This window comes from Musa acuminata, chromosome BXJ3-3, assembly GCF_036884655.1.
Source record: "Musa acuminata AAA Group cultivar baxijiao chromosome BXJ3-3, Cavendish_Baxijiao_AAA, whole genome shotgun sequence".
Lineage (NCBI taxonomy): Eukaryota > Viridiplantae > Streptophyta > Magnoliopsida > Zingiberales > Musaceae > Musa > Musa acuminata.
Genome location: NC_088351.1, coordinates 34,663,116 through 34,685,967, shown reverse-complemented (window position 1 = coordinate 34,685,967; position 22,852 = coordinate 34,663,116). Strand labels below are relative to the sequence as shown.

The window sequence follows — 22,852 nt, the reverse complement described above, 5'->3', positions numbered from 1 at the left end:
GTTTCAATGACCGACATTAACAAGGAGGAAACGAGGGAGAAAAGGAGAAGGAAAAGATTGGAATGGCTCCTATTTCTGGTGCAGCAGCCAAGTTGAGTTTCACTTGCTTGTGGGGCAAACGCATTGCATGTTGTGCTCAGGAATTTTTTGGACCAACTCCAGCTTTTCTGGCCATGCCATGACTTGGGACAGAGACTGAGATGACCAAAGTGTAGTTTCTAGTTTCCTTTCAGACTTCAAGTGCTTTTCTTAACCTAATCATCCAAGCACTTGGCTGTTGCTACAGAAGCTAGTAGATAGGGATAAATAAAAGTCAAAGGCAAGTTGGGTATCAAAAAAAGATTTCATGGAATCCATAAGGAGATCAGACCTTGTGTTCTTGAGAAAAGAAGGTGTTTAAGACTTGACCTTTGACTTCAAATGGAGTTCTACGCTGCAACCAACTCCACCAAGAAAGTACCTGGAAACTTCCCTGTAGCAACTCAAACTGAAGATGAATCTTGCACCAACCCTGGCCTCCATGAAGGCCACAGTACCTAAAACTCTTCCCAGGAAACCTAAGAAGGTCACATTAGATCTTAATGAGTGCGCTTGTGTCCCCTGCTCACATGCAAAGTTTCGAGTTATGACCTGCAGATTCTGAACACAACTCACTTTGCAATTGTCTGAACTCACTATTTTAGTGATGAAACCTAATCTGGTCGAGCTGGGCTGTACCATGTAATCCTCTTTTTAGGTTAAGGTAAACACAGATTAAAGTTGCAATCAAGGTCATTCTTCCTGGAGATATAGTCAAATTTTCCTTAGAAGTACCCCACATGACTCATGCATGACTCCAAAGTTCCTGCAGGTCAACGTTAATTAAAGCAATTTGAATTCACAAGTTCTTTTTTTCCTCAATATTAGTTTTAATTTATCTTTCGATCACCTGAAAAAATCATATGATTATTTTAACTGATGAGGAGAAACTAAAAAGCATGAAGAAATTTATTGATGAAAACCTCACTCAGCAGAGAGATATTTAAGCTTGAACAAAACCAGGCATCGAGGTCAATTATCCATGGTGATTACCCTAAAGATATTGAGGTCAATTATAAACTCAATCAGTAGCAAGCTAGTTTTTGAGAGTGATTTAGGATTGAAAGTACCTCTCAACGTTCTTCCACCTCCAGCCACAATTGAAAGGTGCTTCCAATATTTTTCTACTTGCAAAAAAACATGAAACTGGCACAAACTTAAGAGGTTTGAAAGACAATTTAAGAAGGAAAATGCAATTTCACATATCAAAGTAGAATTGACATACCTCATGATCTCTGCTTCCTTATCTGGGAAGGATGAATCAAGAGGAATCATGCTCTTCTTCAACAATGCAAAAAATAATAATTCATACAAGAGAGAAATGATTAAATCCTGAGAAGCCAAGCAACAATACTTCTGAATACTCCTTACGTCTTAAAACACTTGTGTTTCATTGATTTGCCAAAACTGAAAATGAATCCCTTGTAACTTCAGTCAGCGGATCTGAAGAATCTTCAAGTAGCTGAGGTTGTGACTCCTGCTGAAAAAGTTTGGTGATATTATTAATAAAAACAAGTCACCAGTATCCTAATGTACATCCTGATCCCTCACAAAGTCACCAGTAATTTCCACAAGAACATGCTCATTCTCAGAAACAATGAAACATATTGGTTGGTGTGTCTGATGATGATCTCCCCCGGAACAATCTTGCACATAAAATTGAATGCCGTGTGGCAATCTCTGCACACACCAAGATACTTCTTCAATCTAATGGGGGATCCAGCTGAGTACTGGTCAATGCAGATACAACAGCCAGCTTCACAGCATGGTGAGAAAGGAGTTGATTTCAGCCATATGAACATCAATAGACCAAGAATTGCATCAAAACATGCATTAAATGCAAAAACAATGCTGTCATCATACTCAAATCAGATGTCACAAGACCATGAAATCTTCATCTGATCACGCACATGGCCATGTTACTGCATTGGTAGAGTTGTATGAAATATTAATATAGCACTAGGTAGTTGTGAGGAGCCAAACTTGGTTTTCTGCACAGGTGAAACAAGCAGCATCAATTTTGGTAGTCCAAAGATCAGAAAGTGGTTTATATCTCTGGTTCTTTATGGGTTCAAGAAATTTTATACTCCTCCCCAAACTAATGAATGATGTACATAAAGATACAGACTAAAATGTACAGATTAAATTAAAATAAGGAATTTATGAAAGAGGGCAGGAGCAAAAAGAATGCTAAGGCTAACTTCTGTAGTAGATTGTATATGGAGACCGAACATTCAACAAGCACTCCACAACTGCAACTAAGCATGTGTCCTCGATCTGCTTGCGGAAGAAGAATACTCACAGTGATTGCAGCTTTGGTTATATCTTTACACAGCCTTGACAAACAGCTTTCAAACTGATCCCGAAAGGGCCAACTTCAAATTTGGATCTCTCTATTCACTATTATGTTTTAATCATCTAGATCCATCTCTTCATCATGCTCCATGGATCTGCTTGTGTCACTTCGGCTTCCATTATCAGACTCAGACTGTCCGTCTGTCTCATTGTCATCTTCCAGCAACTCGATCTCATCAACATCCTCATCTTTGGCACCAGTTGCCTTAAAGGAAGCCGTTGCTAGGCCACGAACCATCCATTCAGGACATTCATCCTCAATTCCATACAATATCTCACCATTGCTGCTCATCACATGTGCAGGAATGTCATAAGATTTCGAAGTTCGGCAGGCACATTCTGGGAAAGGGTAGGAAAGAAAATTTGCAGGTTTTGATGATTTAGCCCCTGCTAGAAGTCCGTCAATACCCAAGCTCTTGTTAAGATGATCCCGCACCAGTTGCATCCAATTGTGTGTTGGATGATACAAGTTATCATGTACAGAGCCAAACAGCCCAGCAAGTGTTTTCCTGGTGGAAGCAAAACTCAGTAGTGTACATATTAGAAAATAGCACAGCTGTCTCAACTCTAAATTTTGAAGTATAAAATCTACAAGAATGAACAAATCACACCCCGTTGGCACGTTGTCTGTGACAGACCAGATTTTCTAAAAGATGTCAAATTCATTTGTTGCCCCAACTCATTCAAATGGTTTGCATGGAAAATAGCCATGTAGAGCCTCTTTTAGCAGATATGGAAAGGAGCTATCATAATTCAAATTAGTTGTCTTTATATACAACAATCTATCCACAATAAGAAATTCTGGAAAGAGAATTTAGGTAGGTGAAAGTTTAATAATTTCAGAAATGCATTAAGTTAGGCAACAAAACAAATAATACACAGTTGCAATATGTCAACCACCATGGAAACCATACAAAGAAAACATAGATAAAATAAAGGGAGAGTTCAGCTATCAAACATTCCAGATTTTTAATAACAATCCTGCCAAATATTTTTTGTAACCCACGTTCTCTTCTCTTGAAATTTGTACACGCTTGACCATGTCCAATACGGCAAAAAAATTTTCACTTTAACCCTTGTAGTGCACTCCAAGTATTACTAGGATTGTCTTGATCATACTTTTTTTACAGAGACTAGGCAGAAATCTTTTCAAACATATGGTCAAAGATCAACGATTTGAATTTCAACAGGAAAATCACTGGCATAGCAGCCCCTTTTTTCAAACAAGTTTCAAAGAAATCAAAGCACATGAACTGGCTTACTGAAACATTAGTTTGCAGCCAATTTGGTGCAGCTTGGTTGATGATCCACCATCCAGTCTATATTTACTTAAAATGGTGGTCATCAAACTGACAGATTTTTTATGCAGTCACCTCCCTCTTTAGGTCTGAGCCAACAGAACTGCTAACGAGAGGATGCTGGAGATGGTTGGTCATCAGAGGGTAAGGCCTCAAGTCATTCTCTTCTTTTATTTCCTTTTTTCTTTTCAATTCATTTATTACTATTAACAAATTCTACCAGCACCCTATTTTGGCACAACAGCTAACCATGCTGTAGCAGCAGCAGGTTGCAAGAAAGAAAAGGGGGAAGGAATGCTGCAGCACATTTTTGATAGAAAGAAAAATAGCCGTCAATCCAATTACGTCCTATTTAAAGCTTAGGTCAATCGAAGGATCATTATTAGAAAGCAGACAGCTCAATTGCTGGGAATTAGTTTCAGTTTAGCATAATATTGTTTTCCCTAGATGAATATGTAAATGCCTGATAAATGGAGCTTTTCTCAAGTTGGTCTACAGCTCCTATTGTACCTAACAAAAATTCTGCTGTAAGAAAAAGAAGAGAACTCCAGCAGTCTCTGAAGTGTCAGAAAGAGTAATTGCTGCATCACACTGCAGCAAGGTTATGATCATCCAGGAAGAAGATCTAATGCAAGAAAGATCCAATAAAAAACAAGTGCATCATTGAGAACTGCAAAAGATAAAAATGCTACTTTGACAAATAATTTCTTCTATTTCTCAAATGGAACAAACAAATATAAGGAACTTTACCTGCTAGGGCGATAGGTTACTCCAGAAGGTGTTTGGTATAGTCGGTGCCCCATGACCAAGCTTGAAAAATCAGGCCATCCGCTACCATCATTGTTAAAACCAGGAAAAAATGCATCAGCTTCAACAGAAACATAATAGTCGAGAGCATCCCAGAGTAACCTGTGTGCTTGCTTCCTAAGATCCAAAGGCGAAAACTCAGGCTCTATATCAGTCTCAGCAACCCAACCATACCAACCTTCATTCTCATGCTGGTAAAAGGGCCTTGCAGGAGGGGGAGGAAGGGGTCTTGGTCGAGGCCCAGCTTTCTTCCACTCCTCAATAAGTTGTTTTTCACTCTTCACTGGAGGAGGCTGAGAGAGATTTGAAGTAAGAGGATATTCAGGACCAATCAAGTTTAACAGCTCTTTCTTACTGCATAAGGATGTGCAATCTACTAAGTTTGTATACATGGCTTGCAATGGAACTAGAATCCTCTGCCCACCAAATGTCTCAGAACCAGCCAAATAGATTACGGTATTTGGTGGATATCCCATTGCTCGAAGAAGAAGTCCAACCTGCAAAGATTCAAGCTAAAATTTCAACATAGACATCTAAAATTTGTTAGAACATGGAAAATACACAAAGATTATTAACTTCACTCAAAATAACATTTAGAGAGCTAAAGTAGCTTCTGGTGAAATATCGAGCAACTTGATTGCATCTACTTACAGAGAGGACAAATAAGAAAGTTCAAATTTCTAATAGAAGATGCTACTGGAATCTAGAAATTCGCAGTTCATCTGAAATCAAAGCCTTAAATTGAATTTCTTCCTAACCTTGCTTTATTACTCTTAAGTGCTCAACAAATACTACTCACCTGCATTATAAATCATTTGTGCGATCCAAACTGATTACAATTAAATAAGGTAGAGGTAATAACAGCTGAGGATAAGACAAAGGAGACATTTATGATGGATCAGGCAAGGTCGACCAGGAAGGTGTCAGTTCTCTCAAACATTCTTGGAGGGTTAAGCAATTGACCGGGAAGCTCAAACTTCACCACAGCAAGACCAAGAAATAGACAACCAAATATGTGAACCACAAGATAATAAAAAGTGTTGAAGATTGATCAGAAGTGCAAATGGAACCAGTTATTCCAGTAATGCCCTAAACTTTTTAGCAAAAATATAAAGAATTAGAAAAAAAAAATCAATCCCAGAAATTTAAAAGTTTTCTTATCTCGGAGTTAGAAATAAAACATATTTGCCCTAGCATCATTTAAGCAAGATAATATTACATAATGGAGATGAATGGGTAAAGTCACCTCTTCAGGCATTAGAGGGCATGAACCATTTGTCTTTCTAGAAACTGAATCAACAATAAGATCTTCATCAACTGTTCCCTGTTTTATCAGCTGCTTCCTTCTATACTGAATGAGTTCAGTATGAACATCCTATCCAGTGTCAAGAAGAACTCTGGTCAAGTAGATATGAAATCATGCACGACATACTAGAATCCAGCATGCCAAATATCAGACTAATGAGTTAAACAATGGATGAATTTTCTTTGTAATAAAAATAATGAATGAGATACAAAAGAAACAAACCACATACTACTTATGGCACTGAGACTACTTCTAAATGCCACCAACCTGGAAAAGTTCAGCACAACCATGAAATGCAAGGGTGTTCCTGACAAGGCCTGGATGATACGATAGATATGGACCAACAGTTGCCTGTAACCTGCAATGACATTTAATTTGAGATTGGCCATATTTAAGCACACTCCAACTTTGTAATAGTCGGCCAAGAACAAATCCGACTAAAAATTTTGAGAGCGGAATACAGGCACCAGTTCATAAATACAACCTTACAGAATAAATATGAATGATCCCTTATATGTATGCAACAAAGAATTCTATTCTTTTATGGAATAAAGCTTTAGCTATTTCATTTAATTCATGATTTAGCAAACATGTGATACCTTTCTACCATTTGTTTGCCAAGTGCCTGAATTTCTGTGCGGAATTTAAGAGCATGGAAGGCAACCCTGCATCTAAGTCTCTGATATTCATCCAAGCTTGATGGAAGGATAGGCTACATAAACAAGAAAGGATAAGAAAAACAAATAGACTTATGAGGTATTGAATACTGATGATAGTTTTGCAACAAGCCAAAATATTTGAACAGAGAAACCTATTTCAACTTCACATGCAACTCTATTGTAATCTTTTCACATTATTCTCTTGCTAGGTACAAGATTTTTTGTTGTAAAAAAAAAACATCCCATATCAAGTGCCTCCTCCTTGAGGATCCATACATATGCCCATCAAAATTATCAGATTAGGACAATATTCCTTGGCATTTCAACAGATTGACCTAGAACTTGAAACAAAAAATACAACTCTTTTCAGATATGTTACTCTTTTCTTAAAAGATGAATTTCCTAAAGACATGCAGAAATATTCTGCCTCTTTTCTTTCTAATGCTCTTGGGAAACAAAGAACATGCAGCCCCAAATAACAGGTTTACACCTATATTTCTGGTGCTGTTGATGCTAATAGTTGCATTTAGTCTGGTAATATTTATATTACTTCTTTCTATTTGTAGAAAGCTTCTACAAAGAGGACTTTTCATTTGTTTACATACAAAATCAGCCATAGCCATAAAGTGTTTTTATATTTCCACCTTAGTTTCAATGTTATTATGTTACAGTTATTGAAAGTCTTCTGTATAGTGCCAACCCTAAGGCTGGGTAGAAAGATCCTTTAATGAGAAAACATTAACTTTCAATTTTAAAACATTTATTTAGTTTTTGTTCAAAATAGACACTAATATTCTTCCGGAACAAGACAATCACTTATCAATATTTATAAACCTATTAAATCAAACTAAAAAATCTTCTTGTCAACTTAGTTAATCATACATGAACAAAAACTTCAAGGAGAAAAGCATTATATGAAACTAGTAGTCTACTTATTAGAAGGCCTATAACTTCTGGATATTAATTAAACAACAAAACCCAGTAAAGATGGACGTAAACCATTTTTACAGCTCACATACAAGATGCATATGTAATGCAATCCACAGTTCTATGTGCAAATATTCCTTAGCACCTCACCAAATATAAATATATATATATATATATATATATATTGAGAGAGATGCAAACCTTTCCTCACTCTTTTGTCTTGAGGATCACTGAAGAGTACATCCACTCAGTTGGTGCATGTCATAACTTTACTTCATTGATATAACACTCTATAGAGGAATTAATGTTTCATTCATGTCTCTTGCCTCTATGTGCTTCTAATATCTACTGTATAATTGTACAAAGCTGTTTCCTGACTGCAGGAGCTCGAGTTACAACATAGCCGTGCGCCTTCTTTTATCTGAATTAGCTTTCATGACCTTTTTTTTGTCTAAAAATGCTTTCTCAGGAACCAGAGACCAATACTTGAGGGGTATTATCAGCTCTACATGATATTGTAGAAGAAAATGCATAAAGTGCTCAGCGTACAATTTCTATTCAGAAAACCAACTATCAGTATGTTAGGTTGTCTGATTATATAAAAGAAAAAAGTCTCAAAGATTTTAACGATGTCATGCATGTGACATCTTCAGTTCCATTAGTCAACAGAAATGGTAGCTCACAATATCATATAAGCTTTTACTTAATTTATTTATTTGTAACAACCGGGAACAAGAAGTGCTTGAAATTTTTTGTATGCACTTCTTCTTTCCCAAAAACTAAGATAACATTATTGTTCTGAGAAAACTAACAAACAGAGGACGTGTCTAATTCTTCAGCTGTATTAGTTTATGGAGGGAGGTAAAAACCAATTTCAATTTGAATAAAATTTTTAGAAAAAAAAAAGACTTGAATCATACCTGAAGGCATCCTCCATCAGAAACTAGCATCCTAATAACCTTTGATTGTTTAAGTTTAGGTAAGACTTCTCCGATATAAAAAGTTGGGGAAGCTGATCGTTTCGGTGATATTGTAGGAAATTTTGTCCTTTTCCTAGCCTCCTTCAGATCTGCTGGCAAGCTCTTTATAACAATAACATCATCTAAAAGTGCTGCTATAAACTGTTCTTCATCGTAAAGATAAGAGAAACTCTTAAATTTTTTACTGGTATGCAAAAAAAAAAAAAGAAGCAATAAGCAGATGCATCTTTAGTACAAAAGACATTAGAGCACCAATAAATGCACATAAAGCATCGTTGGAAAGACCTGATGCCCTTTGAACGAACACTTTGTTGGATCTCTGGAATGACAAGTGTGGCATTTAAGAGCCTTGCAATAGCAACAAGGTCGCATATCTGCAAAAAAAAAAAGAAAAAACACATTAGCATGTGCTTACCAAACCATGTGTATGCACTGGATGTTCCAAGAAGTATTAAAAACAGGCACAAAGCTTTGCTGAGTCTATTTACGGGCAGAGCACAAAGGATGACACATGCCAAACCATGTGCTATCTGGCATTGTCATGACAATATCTTAATTCCAGTAAATAGTGTGCTTTAGAAGAAGGAAAAACATACTGAAGATCTTATCTTCACAAATCCACCAAAGATTTTTGCATATATCAAACCATTCTGCTGACCTGGAACTGTGACATATAAAAAACCAAAGAACCTCATAAGCCAAGAAAAAATATTAAAAAACAGAAATTTACTGTATTTAAAGTAATTCCACACTATCAGTATCAAGTTTAGAAGACAAAAGCTTTTTCTTCACACAAGTGCATCAATCCAGTTGAAAGGTGCCAAATTCTGATTAGATAAAATCGTAAAGCAACCTCCAAATAAAATCACTTCAAAATCAACTAGTTTTGCCTATATGATATGGGATGCATTTTTTAATTTTTTTCTTAATTAAATGATGTTTTACCTTTGTTGTTTTGGCCAAATTATTATTTTCAACTTGCAACTACCAGATCTATACAGTTATCGCTGTCGAATAAGCATATCATCTTCAGATATCATTTAATAGCTCTGAAACAAGAAATGGCCTTCAGCGGATATCCTTTAGTCAAGGTTTTCAATCCTCATTACTAAACGAATGCAACAAAGCTTATAATGAAATGTAATACCAGGGTAGAAATTTCTCGGCTTAGCATATGGTTGCAAGACCTCCAAGGAGCTCACCGGACCCCACAACCTTCGATGCCAAAGTTTCTGTAAGAGTATACTATGATTAAACTACTATAGCCAACATAAACAACAAGAAGCTTTTTTTTTAAGGAAAATCTTAAGATGAAGTGTGAGGTCAAAAAGGACGCTTCCTAAAAATAAATACCAAATTTAGTATGACCATAAAATAAAATGTAAAATAAGACATGCTGATAGTTGGATGCGTGGTATTAACATACATGTCCCTGTGGGTATAAGTAGTCTTCTTGCAACTTGTATCGTAGAAAGTCCCCCACTGAATAATTTGCAACAAAAATATGCACAAGCAAAGAAAGCACGGACAATGTGATCCCCACGAGCGCAGCCAACTTGATCTTGCTCTGATGGAACATCTTAAAGCAGAGTTCACATTTCAAACCCTACCAAGATTACCGATTTACATGTCAAAACAAATTAGACAAATCCGGTCAATATGAATTGCACTATGAAACCAGAGAAAGTATTGCTTGTCAGAGAACTGGCAATGAATAAAATTTTAGCATCAGACCCATGAAGATCGAATTACTGAAATAAGTATAAAGATTTCATATGAATGAAGAACATATGGTTGCGACAAGGTCTCAGTCCTGGAAGTCAAAACTTAAAAGAACGCATTGAGGAAGAAGATTGGGTCAAGATTTTTGTTTCTTTCAAGAATGGGCATGTTTTATAAAGAATTACGGCTATATCGTCTCAACCGGTCCTTGATTCTCCACCGATCCGATAATGTTCCACTTTAGGTCCAAGAAACAGATGAATAGAGAGAGCGAAACACATATCGGGCACCAAAAAGGTTCAAGAACCGAAGAGAAGGCGGAAATGGGAACCTCGACAAACCCTGCCTTGTCTCCCCAGGGCCGAGATCTGCGACAAGAATCAGCACCACTCGTCGTGAGAGTATGAATTGGATCGCCGCTTTCGAGATGCAAAGCGAAACAACAAAGCCCTAGAAATCATCCGGGAGTGAGATAACGACGAGGACGGTGATGATTGGATGGGGATGGATAGTGAAGCCGTCAAGAGAAGCGGCCTTTTTCTTGCGCGTTCGCGGATGAATTAACCGCATTCATATTCTATTTTTTCTTGGACAAAATCTGGACCGGCTTCGAAGAATGGGCCGTCATCGAACCGAGAAATAAACCGGCTCACAGACGCACAGAGAACTCTAGCGCTCAGATTGCCTGACCGTGAGATGCACGTGCTTAGCATCGTTCTCTTCGTTCAATTAATCCTTATACTACAGCGAAAGTACTTTGATCCGTTAACGTGGCGATCCACGGTATAATTAATGTGAGCATATGGCATGTATCATAGTAATCATATGATACAATACCGCACACTAATTTGCAATAATAGTTTATCGAAAAATCCTGAGCGCAAATTCCGTATTTATCATTTATTTATAATAATAATAATAAAATTACAATGGACTCTTAGCGTGAAACTGCCGCATGCATGCATGCACACGCAGTGACGTTGGACAAGTTCACAAAGAACCAACTCAAAAATAAAAAATATATAGTAGATCATTGATATACTATATATTTACATGCATACACCAAATCATCATTGATATAGTAGAGATCATGGAAACTAAATCATCTTTAACTGATTCATAAATGTAAATAGAAAAAGGCATCAAAATGACAACGCCAATATAATGATTGTGGCAACGACAGAAACTGAACTCTGCCTTGACAGAAAATGATTTTTAGTGCAATTGTTTGCACATAATGCAATAGAAAAAAATAATCACCGAATCAAGAAAAATCAAGTGATCTGAGAGTTTATTGGAGGGTGAGGGCGGCTCATCAAATGCTTCTAGTCTTTCTGTGGGTGTGCCAGGAATTGATTGGGATATTTGACCACATTTGATCCTGGTTTAGACTGATGATCGTAGTACTCGACCACGGCAGCACCAGCTAAGGCAGCCAGTGTCAGAGCCTGAGCATGCAACCTGCAAGATACATGTACCAAGAAATCTGCGTCAAACTAAATCTTATAATCACTTCAAGAAGGATGAAACTTGCAAGATATATGCACAAACTAAGATTCTATGTGGTAAAAAGGTTGAAGCTTCTGGTGATACCTTTATACGGGTGTACGCTTGTTGAATAATAACATATTCTAAATAACTCGAGAGAAGGTAAATGATAAGAAATCAAATCACACGGTTAATGGTTACATGACTTACAGATGAAAATTGCAAACTGCCAAAATGATTTGCTGTGCATCACAATCACACGCAAGCAACTTCAAGGGCAGTTGTCCAAAGAGCTTCAGTTCATGTCCGTCGCAGAATTCAGTATACCAAGTTCATGGGACGTTTGAACATGTTAATATTCTTCAGTATACTAAATGCATAATAATATAAAGAGTAAACCCTGTATTCGGTGTCCATCAAGTTTGTAGTACAAAATGAAGGCTCAACTAAAAGGGAACATATATAGGACTTTTTGATGGTTAGACCATAAGAGGTTGTCTCAGAGCATGTACACTCTTGGTGATTCTACAATCCATGATATATTTGGTAGGCAAGAAAAATGCACATATTTAGCAAACTTAATTCTTCTTAAGGCACATCAAATAATTTTTTTAATAATCCTTTAGATCCAAATATACTTTCAGGTAAATTTATAGAGTTCCGTATATTATGGCAAGTATGCAATTAACCATTGACCTAAAATTCAACTGTAGTTATCAAACAAACGTCCCCATTTCCATTTCTTGTTCCTTTCTTTCTTCAAGGGTTAATTTGGTGCCTAAGAAGTGAATGAAAATGAACATTTTATTGTTCTTGTATAGAAAAAAAGGAAAGTAAATATATTTTCTTTTCTTTCGTTTTCTTGGGAATGAAACAGACTGTAACACCTTACACCACACATATTCTATGTTCAAAAAAATTCCATGGTCTTATAACTGGATCTATGCAATTGCAGATTGAAGGTCTTACAAAAATATAAAAATATTTCAAACATTACTATACTTCACCATGCATGGGAAAAATGGTTAACATAGTTTACAAACAAGCTTGATGTAATCCTTCCATAATGGACATGGATATGATACAAATTCTTGTTCCTATGCATGTAATCTTCCCTTATTTCTTGACCAAAGCAAATTAAGGTGCTAGCTTACTATTTAGATGTATCTAAGGTTTTATCAACTTCATTGGTTTGGCCATCCAGCAATAATAGCCGAAACTGGATCTTGATAAACAAACTGTTTCAGAAGGTAGTGTAAAAAATATCATAGGTTAAGAAATTACTTATGAACACTATAAAAACTAAAATAGAAAAAACATAAAATAGCTATTCAGGACAAATCTTATGACTTATTTGCTCAGCCACCAAGAATTAGACAAGCACTTAAGTTTTGTTATGAAGGTGAATATATCTATAAGCACATCTAAGCTCTCATAAACCTTACGAAAGCTGCATCTATGGTTTATTGAGTACTTTGGTAAAAAGACTAAGGCTTACTAACAAAAACAAGTATAGCAATACGGACATGCATAAAAACACTGCCAATCCCAATAAGCTAGTAAATGGCCGTTTCATGACAGGCACCAATCCAGCATATCCCTTAATGTAATCCGGGCTAGGATCCTCTTAAATTAGAAAGGCTTCAATCCGTGATCAGCAATTTTGGCTTTTATCAATGTCTCGTTGAAGTGGAAGTAAAGATCATATATTCTTCAGCAACTATACATCTAAATATATATCATCCCAAGACTTGTTATAAGTCCGTCAACCATCTCACCCACGATTCAAGGACCAAACTTTTGTTCGAGAAGACCCATTCGAACGAACAGATCTCGTATCAGTTGAACCCGAACACAAAAAACCCCTAATTCTTAAAACGTTAGATCCTCGCAGCAATTCGTCACACGACAGCAGCACTAAGCACAAGACAAGATCTATTTTTCTAATAATTAGACAAAAACAAGAAATTGTTCGCGCAGGCAAGAACAGATCAGCGAGAACAAACCTCGCGTGGATGATCTTGACGCTGGGTTTCATGTTATGGCGCGACCAGTTGTAGGCGATCGAACTCCCTATCCCGCTGAGCCAAAGGCACCCTTTTTTAGACATAAGAAACCCATCAGAACCCTCAAATCTCAATAGAAAGAGCGAGACAGAGACAAAAATAACCCAATATTCAAGAAATTACCGACGGCCCGCAGCTTGTGCTCCACGATCCATTTCCTGATTGATTCAATCGAGCTCGGGCTCTCCGCCATCGCTACCTCTCACCTCCTCTCCTCTTTTTATTTGCGCGGTTCGCCGCGGAAACAGAAACGAAAGGGTAGAAGAGGAAAGGGGTCGGTTAAATAGGAAGAGGAGACTCGCTAATTACCGTGTGCCACCGTCGCGTTGACCGAAGTGTCCTGGTCAAACTCGGACGAAGCGGATCCCACGCGTTTATACCGTATTAAAGAAAATTACATTGTATTTTTCCAACCCGTTCATTTTTCTTACACGGCAGGTATTACTTTATCTAAATTTAATAAAAATTCTCTCAAATTTTGGTAAAATGAGTGTGAAAAAAATTAATAATTATATAATATTTATCTTATGTACCATATTGAGATTATCCAGCTATTATATTGGGTAATTTTTCTGAAAAACTCTTATCTTTTCGACTCAATGTCTTTAATTTTAATTCTATTTTTTTCTAATATTATACCCTTTTCTTTTTTCATTGATAGGTTAAACATTGATTATTGTCATGATAGGACGACAATAATAGAGTTTTAAGTGATATGATGAAAGTGACAATTAAATTAGAAAGACGGAGATAGTAGAATCTCATTATGTGACGAGGATGATGACGATCACAACAAGGCAAAAGCGAATCAACTTCGAGATAATTGAAAAGAAGATGTCCACAATTAGTAGTGTCACCGTGGGGACAAAGAAGAGAGAGTATTAGTGACAACTAATGACATTTAGGATGCTAGAGAAAATGAAGACACCAAATGAAAAAATATAAAAAATATATATTCTCTAAAAAAATTTTAAAAATTATTTTTTTAAAAAAATCACCCTAATATATTCCCAGAGATAATAACAATAAATACATCAAAATAACTGAAAAAATATTTAAAAACATATAGCTGAAAATATAAAATCACTACTGCTAAATCAACCCCACCTTAGAAAATATAAAATATTTTGAATGTTTATTGTGTGTTGATATCAATCATTAATGTGGCTTGATAAAATTAAATTCGACTAACTTGTTTTTCGAGTATTGTCCTATTCATAAAAGAAATTTTATTGAGTATTTAAAATTTAGGTGAGAGAAATCTTTTTTGCAAGAGTTAAAAACATAGTAATGGTTGGAGGATAAAATATGTATTTCGTATGAGTTTCGTAGCCCCATCTATAATTAATTTAAGCATCGAAAATAGGTAAGAATTGAAAATATTTGTATAATAAATCTTTGAATGAAAATGTACCATAGAATTATACCGAGCAATTTATCAAATAAGGATGTCCCTCTTATAATCGTTTTTACTTAAGAAAAATTTATTAACCGATTTGAGTCAATGAACCATTTCGATTTAAATCTCTGAACCCTCCTCTCCTCTGTCTTATGCTGATTCTCCTTTTCTAACTCCGCCTCACCTCCTCCTTCACCTTCGCATTGTCTTCGACTACTCTTCTCTTTTCCTCTCTTTTCCTCTTTGCCTCGCAATTTATTAACCGGAGAAGATCCATTGAGCGAAGAAAAGAACAAAGACTAGAAGGTGCGAAAGAAAAGTATAGAACAAACTTTTAAGTATACCTATATGTATACAACACACTCAAGTATGATGCATATCTACGCATCACCACTTGAATCAGTTCAGTGCATTTGTTTTGCTAATTCAAATAGAACAGTCATCCATAACCCGTCACAAGGAAAAGGGTAGTGTTTGACAAGCTTTCTTCACCGAAACTTGTTTTTGTAATCTAATCAATGACATGGATTTACACAACGAACATATAGATCTCATTAAAGAGATAGTTTCCTAATTCAAATCTGCATCTACACGGGTGAAGCAGGACGTTGCTAAATGATCACCACATCAAGAAAACAAATGGAATAAACATGGATTGTAGTGTAATTGAGAATGCACTTGCCCTCTCTGTATCTCCCGGACAACGACGTAGTCGATCCTATAAAAAGAGCTCTGCAGAACTGAACTTGTTCCAAGCTTCCTACATCATGTCAAAAAGAAAATATTATGAGAAATAAGGAAAACACAAGGAGGCATGGATCTTAGCGCAGCAAGCTAAATTTCCACAAATTTTGTTTTGAGGATGGTAAAGCTAGTTTATTGTCAACCCATAAGACCAGTACATGTGAACTTGAGCTTATGCTCGAGTTTATTTGCCCTTCTACATTGATCACCTCCAACCTAACCACAAAAGATTTTGTATCATCATATCCTCGGATATAAACTACCTGTAACTTACATTAAATGGAATTACTTTTTTTGCTAGGAACACCACCAACCCACCTCAATGTTCTTGTATATATATGTTAACATCTCGGACATACCTTTTTCTTTATATTAATGGATATATTATTTTTTAACTGCCTAATCTTACAATCCACAGATGATTGATAGTACAGTCATCCTATAAGATCTTTTTCTTTCAGGTTGGATGATTACAACAAGACAAGAATTTTATAGTCTAACCATACAGTTTTTGATTTGTAGGAAATATTGCTAGAATTCCTCTTTAGTTGAATTATAGATCCAAAGTACTGAAGACATACTTTAGGTTGTAATTGTTGATCATTTGCTTCAATTACATTAAAATAGTTTGTTCACTTGCCTCCCTTTATTGTCCAAACAGAATAATCAGCTAGTAGAACATCCCTTAAAACTTCAAACTGAAAAACACAACACAATTTCATCTATTCTAGTGCAAATAGGTAAAAGGTCTTGTTGACCCTTGATGCAAATTACCTCGAAAGTCACTAGTTTCCCTGCCCAAACTGCTCTTACCAAAATCCTATTTTATACAACAAAGGCTAGTCCATTTTCTAGCATCTTTTACTTGAAATATTTTGGTAAAGTTGACACAGATAAATTTATTACTAGGCTAATGGATTTGGTGGTTGTAGGTGAAGTATTTTGATTGTTAGGTTAACCTGTTCAAATAGCTATCTTGTTTCATTAAAGAAGCAACTAAAAGATTTTATGATGAGCAGTGGAAAAGCAAACTGGCAAGAACTTTCTCAGTAATGTTGGTAAAACTTTGTCTTGCTTCCTAATTGAAATGAAAACATTACTAGATATCAGTAATTAATAGTGCACATAACATGGCAAGCTACATGGATATAATATTGATAAACATGGAAGAAATTCTTCCAGATAACCATGTCACATGTTCATTTATCTATTTCCTGAATACGGACCTTGAAATATGTTTAGAGTCTATATATGGGTACAGCACTAAAAAAATGGAAGTTATCAATTATGGTCAATGACAGAAGTTAATAGAGATTATTTTCAAATCCTGAAACATCTAATGTTTATTACCAACTAATGCTTAATTTACGTTAATGGTAGTTTACTATGATGCAGGAAAATTATTAGAAATTACTATGATGCAAAGCACATTACATGTGGCTCACAAAGCTGTTTGCATGAATGAATCCACAGGCGTAGCTGGGGTGATGATTTGGGTAGCCAATATGACGTTTGGCTTGAAACGTGAAACATCAAAATCTTAAAATTAGGTAGAAGACAAGAATAATAACTGCTATAAGCATCAGTTTCTGAGGGCCAAAGGGATTCACATGGATAGATTTGGCAACAAAAACAACTGAGAAACAGATAAGTACCTTAAGGAGATCAAACACTTTCTCAGCAATATATTTTTGTTGAAGATTTGCACCCTTCTGTTGCACCTTATCCGGATGGAGACACAAGGTTGCCTTTCTATAAACCTTTTTCACTGCAGCAGCAGTGATCAAATCAGTCAAAGATACAGGCTGCCAACTGCATTCGGGCCAAACTACCTGCATTTGCAAAATTAGAAGTAAATGCAAAATGGTACAAGAAAATATAAGCTGCACCTCACCCCCTTAACAGGGCCCTTATGCAGCCAAAGAGGATCATCAAAAACAATGATTGGTTTACGTGGACATGCTATTCGATCAAGATTAATTAATATCAAATAGTAACATGACACAAAAGGAGAAGAGAAAAGTTAGAAACAACAGATAAGCTCCTCGATAGATAACGGTCAACAAATTCTAATAACCCACATATTGCAATGTTGATAACAAGGCACGCAAATTTCCTTCTTTCCCAGAAGCCCAACGTTTTATATCAAAATCCAGTGCTTCTGCAATCCTCTGAAATTAGTGACAACCACAATTAAGGGCAAACTAATTGATGTGAAATATCAAGCATTATGATATAATATAACATGATCCATCATTCATTGTCTATTCAGGTATAGGCCGGTAAGCCTTTCAGATCAACAAGTTGCTTACTTGTCTTTCTGCCTGCTCCCTCTGAATTTGCATATCACGCTCATTTTTCTCTGCCAATGCTTTGGCCTGGCCAAAAATAATCGTAGTAACATAAGAGATTATAAGATTCTAGCATCAGATGGCCAGACAGAAGACAAAGTTTCTCTACTATCACTAATATTTTATTTAAAAAACATAGACAGGAATAAAGTACCGCACGCTCAAGTGTCCTTTGATGCCGTTCCAGTCTAGCTTTTCTTCTTTCTTCACTCTCTCCAGCTTCTTGGAACTCTCCAGATGATTGAGGAGCTTTAAATGAGAAAGAAACTATTTAGCTAAATCTACTATAACTGCAAGGGTGTAGATAATCAATCAATTTGGAAGAACTATGAACACTACCTCCAAAAATGGAAGATAGATCATCCACAATATTTGTTGTGGAAGATGCCTTCCTGATGGTAGATGAGAAACTTGAAGATGTTCTTGTCCCATCATAACCACCCTTGCTTTGAGATTGAACATCAAACATGGATTCCTGAAACATCCATTACGTGATCAGCTTTGGTAATAAGAATTGCCCCAAAATTTTGATATGTACTCACTACTGTAGCCCTTTGCTTGGGAGAACTGCTTGCTTGAGTACCCATTGAGAAGAAAGACTCGAGGTCATTTTCAGGTTTCTGCTGCTTTTCTCCTGCAGCTTTGTCTCTTGCTTCTGCTGCTGCTCTTTCTCGAGCCTCTGCTGCAGCTCTTTCATGTATTCCTGCAGCTGCCTTCTCAGCTTTTAGTCGACCTTCAGCAGCTGACCGTTCCTGTACCTCTCTTGTAGCTCTCTCTGCAGCTTGTCTGGCCTGTTCTTTTTTTCTTTCTTTTTCAATTCTCCTCCATTCCTTCTGTTGTTGTTCCTTATATATTCTTTCTTGATTCTCTTTATCTTCTACATCATGTTCACATATTTTTGCTTTTTGAACTCTTTCGTGCCATACAGGTACTCTGCTTTTAGTTGACTTTGGATTGCATTCTCTCTCCCTTAACCCCCTAGCATGCCTGAACTTTACCTCAGCTCTGTCCACAGCCTCCTTCATAGCAGCTGCAGATGCTGCAGCATCTGAATTTGCCTCTATATTGTTTTCACTAGTAAAGATATCTGCATGGTCCTGTGAATACGTCTGAGGCTTGCCCATTGCAAAATCTTCAAGTTCATCTATTGGAGATACAACAGGTTTCCTTGCTTTATCTTTTGTATAAGTATAGCTTTGAGTAGGCTGGGATAAGGATTCTTTTTCCCTTTTTCCATTGTCTGCAGAAGTGGCTTTTTTTGTGTCAAATGGAGGTGGAGGCCTAGAAGGCGGAGAAGCACCTGAAGGTTGAGTGAAGAGGGGAATCTCATCAACAGTTAGCCATACATCATCTGCTGTCTCTGACTGTTCATAGGACTTTGGGGTTTGGTCAACTGTGGTATTTCTTCCATGTGTAGCAGAACTTTGGACACCACTTACACCGGCAAATTTCTGCGAGTCAGAAGATTTAGGAGGATGCATCTTTGGCAAGATGCTTTCATGGGCATCTGCTGAAGCCTGTTGAGCTTGTCCTCCAGAAAAATGATGCCCGGGGCTCATGTTGTGGGCATCATGTGTATAACCCTTGTTCTTCTGACTCTCATTTATGTCAGCCATAGATGCTGGCATCGATTTGGAGAGTCCACCAAATGAATCAATCTCAACAGATGAGCCCCCACTAACAGAGGAAGCGCCAACCTTCATGTTTTCTGAGTTCAGAGGCATGCTAATATTTTCCAAAGGGTCAAGGATAAAGACTGAAGATGATGTAGAGGTAGATTCTGTTTCTAAAACAACAAAGGGGTCCTCTGTCACAATGGAAGCTGGTTTAGCTGACGAAACAGAAGGCTTTTGTTGGTTAACCTCTGGAGGCTCCCTGCAAGACACCATGGATTTTTGTTTTTTGTTTAAAATCGCAGAATGTAAAGACAACAATTGTAAATAGTTGGAATATAACTATGCAACTATATTTTACATCTAAAAGTTCACCAAAATAAGATATAGCCATCCCAAACAAGTTTAGTGGACAATCTGGAATGCCGATATAGTTTAGTGAATTATGTGAGAATTTAGATTTTTCTTTAATCTTTCAGACTAAAATGATAACTTTCTATTCAGATTAGTTGAGAGGGAGTAATTGATTAGACCAAGCAAGTTGAAGTGCCAATTAATTTCAGACCAAACTTGCAAAGCTCATGCTACACCTGAAAGTGGTATCTGGCATTTTGACTAATGTTGATTAGTTGCAGTAAACTTTTGTCTTAGTCACTGTTAAGTTAAATGAATAACTAAATTAGGTTATTTTACTTGTACCTTTTATTTTTGTAAGATTCATAATTTATGTCACTTTATCCTTATATCATTTATCATGCCACCTAGAAGCACAGAGTAGAAAAGTAGCTAGAGCAGAATGTAGATTCGATGACAAAACCATGAGAGTTATTCTTCTCATAGAATCATAGAACACAAGAAATGGATGTAGAGCAAGAAAGCAAAAAATATACTCATGAACTACAGGAACTTGTAATTTACATCCTTGCTTCTGAGCAAGAATACCAAACTTCCTTTCAGAAGGATGCTTTATCTAGAAGAAGAAGGTAGAATGCTAATCAAAAATATACTTTTCCCTTAAATCCACCTGCCATGACAAAAAAAGGAGTGAAAAATTGGGGCACAAAAAGGAAGAGGCGACCACAAGAAAGAGAGAATAAAACACAAAGAGCACCTTAATGTACCAGAACCAAGCTACTGTTTTAATGTGCTTACAAGTTGTAAGAATAGTGAAATGATTACAAAGAGTAATTACCTTAAATGACTACAAAATCATCTATAATTCACACTCTTCATGCATCGATAATGCCTGACTAGTTGCTTATGATATGAGAGGCTTATTGGTTCTATTGAGGTTAGCATTGAGTTGAAATTAAGATTGAACTTCAACTCATAATGCATTTCCCTTAACTTATCGAGCAAATGTGAATTAGTCTTCCTAAAGGCTAAAACAAGCCCCACAAGAATATCTTATCGTGTCTGTAACTCTAAAATAAGATATGCAGAAAACTTCCAGTTTAAGAGCCGAGATAATTTTTAAATGCTTGTATTTGGCAAGTTTGTCACTTCATGAGGTATAGAGGCTGGATATTTTGTGGGTATTTTCATCAGGTAACCTCTCTCAAGGTTCAATATTTTCAACCAACAATTTGTACAAGTGAACAAAATTTTCATTATTTTTAAGAAGGAAGTCAATCGGGTCAAAGTAAGGTGGAATTCCATGATATATGTATATGTTTACGACCAATATATATCTTTAGACCAATATAAAAGGTTAAAATAACTAATAAACAGCATCAGAGCACCAAACAAGCTAAAGAGTGAACCAAAATTGTACCTTTTCTTGGGAGGACTGCTCCCACCAAATCCAGGAATCAGCTCATCAAATCCGGACAAGTCGTGCTCTTTCTCACCTGATCTCTCCTCGTTCGCGTTCTTTGGCGCCGGCATTGGTTTCCCAAGATTCTCAAGAAGATCGTCGTATGTGGGAGTAGAATCATGTTTGGATGCCGGCAAGACCGAAGAAAATACATCGTCATACTTAGCAGACGTGCTCTTTAATCCGGGAACCCCATCGAAGATGGCATCATCATCATGAACCGGCTTATCATACACCGGCAAAGAAGACGAAGATTTCGATTTGTAGTCGCTGAGACCCTCCACCGACCTCCGATCGGAGGACTTACTCGAATAACTCGGAGGACCTCCGAAGATATCATCGTGACCCGGGGGGCTCCGGCTTCCGGGAGTCTTGAATCGGTGATCACCGAGGAATGGATCCCCGGCCGAGGTCGGGTTCGGCCCGGATCTCGGCCTATTCAAGGACGAGCTCGCTTCGGAGGATCTGTTCATTCCGGCGTCAAGATTCACGCCGCCAGCGGAGGCGGCCTTGGATGCGGCCATGGGAGCGGACTTGCCCTGCGGCCGGAACCCGAAATCCCGGGCGAGAATACCCGGAAGCTCGTCCATGCCGAAACGAGAAGAGGACGACTGCGGCTCCGGCGGACCGAGACGGCGAAGGAAAGGCAGGCGATCCGTGGTGGCGAGCTCGGGCGATAGTAGGAGAGGAAAGCGTGGGGGTGGTGAGATCGGGGCGGGGGGAGGGAGGAGGCGATTCGAAGCGTTTGGAGAAGGGGTGGGGGTTATTAAACTCGGCCTTGGAAGGGGGACCCACCGCTACGGACGGCTAGGATGCGTCCGGGGGGGAGTGCTACGTTGCGTGAAGTCGCGTACGGCGCACATGATCTCTTTGGGCTTCACGTTTATCCTGCCTTCATCGTACGGCTCCACATCGAAACTACCTTGTGATTCGTCGATTCTGTGATGGCTGTTTCGGGATTAGAAACTGATCTTTCGGGCCCAACGTACCAACTCCGGACGCGGACCCGACCAAGAGCGATGCGGAACGTGCCATGTCGGAGCCTAGACAGGATTTACCTCTCTTGTCCGCTCCTTATACATGGACCCACATCTACAACAAGGATTAAAGTATCTCATTCTTCTTTCCTTTTGTTTTTTTATGAACATAAATCACAACTAATTAAGCGGAGAATAAAAAAAATCACTGGTCAGTGAGAATTAATTAAATTATTTTTTTCCATAATTTTTTTTATTATCTCCAT

General features: G+C 37.3%; 3 protein-coding genes across 8 annotated transcripts; all 3 read right to left on the bottom strand.

Moving 5' to 3' along the window:
• Positions 1 to 1,303: 1,303 nt before the first annotated feature.
• On the bottom strand, positions 1,304 to 10,687 carry LOC103978962 (protein EMBRYO SAC DEVELOPMENT ARREST 30). Of its 4 annotated transcripts, XR_010495338.1 has the most exons (12): positions 10,464 to 10,686; positions 9,837 to 10,016; positions 9,558 to 9,642; positions 9,007 to 9,074; positions 8,696 to 8,784; positions 8,351 to 8,594; positions 6,444 to 6,556; positions 6,112 to 6,202; positions 5,785 to 5,913; positions 4,482 to 5,035; positions 2,381 to 2,942; positions 1,304 to 2,069 (listed from the first exon to the last, which is right to left on the bottom strand). XR_010495338.1 is itself a non-coding variant. In XM_065144867.1 (11 exons), exons 2-11 carry the CDS (start codon positions 9,987 to 9,989, stop codon positions 2,489 to 2,491), a joined length of 1,980 nt encoding a protein of 659 aa, XP_065000939.1. In that variant the 5' UTR covers positions 9,990 to 10,016; positions 10,474 to 10,687; the 3' UTR covers positions 1,304 to 2,488. The 4 variants fall into 4 exon arrangements, 3 of the variants coding, with proteins under 3 accessions (XP_065000939.1, XP_065000938.1, XP_065000941.1); XM_065144867.1 differs by having other exon boundaries at positions 1,304 to 2,942; positions 10,474 to 10,687; XM_065144866.1 differs by having other exon boundaries at positions 1,304 to 2,942.
• A 538-nt stretch (positions 10,688 to 11,225) lies between these two features.
• Positions 11,226 to 13,946, bottom strand: LOC135632836 (uncharacterized). Its single transcript, XM_065141651.1, has 3 exons — positions 13,810 to 13,946; positions 13,627 to 13,717; positions 11,226 to 11,593 (listed from the first exon to the last, which is right to left on the bottom strand). The coding sequence occupies exons 1-3, from the start codon at positions 13,877 to 13,879 to the stop codon at positions 11,458 to 11,460; spliced, it is 297 nt and encodes a 98-aa protein (XP_064997723.1). The 5' UTR covers positions 13,880 to 13,946; the 3' UTR covers positions 11,226 to 11,457.
• Positions 13,947 to 15,556: 1,610 nt separating this feature from the next.
• LOC103978964 (auxilin-related protein 2) lies at positions 15,557 to 22,326 on the bottom strand. Of its 3 annotated transcripts, XM_018822836.2 has the most exons (9): positions 21,568 to 22,326; positions 18,723 to 20,055; positions 18,520 to 18,655; positions 18,335 to 18,429; positions 18,142 to 18,207; positions 17,911 to 18,000; positions 17,485 to 17,661; positions 17,264 to 17,345; positions 15,557 to 15,845 (listed from the first exon to the last, which is right to left on the bottom strand). In XM_018822836.2, exons 1-8 carry the CDS (start codon positions 22,197 to 22,199, stop codon positions 17,271 to 17,273), a joined length of 2,604 nt encoding a protein of 867 aa, XP_018678381.2. In that variant the 5' UTR covers positions 22,200 to 22,326; the 3' UTR covers positions 15,557 to 15,845; positions 17,264 to 17,270. The 3 variants fall into 3 exon arrangements, with proteins under 3 accessions (XP_018678381.2, XP_009393210.2, XP_018678382.2); XM_009394935.3 differs by lacking the exon at positions 17,264 to 17,345; XM_018822837.2 differs by lacking the exon at positions 17,911 to 18,000.
• Between the last annotated feature and the right edge of the window lie 526 nt (positions 22,327 to 22,852).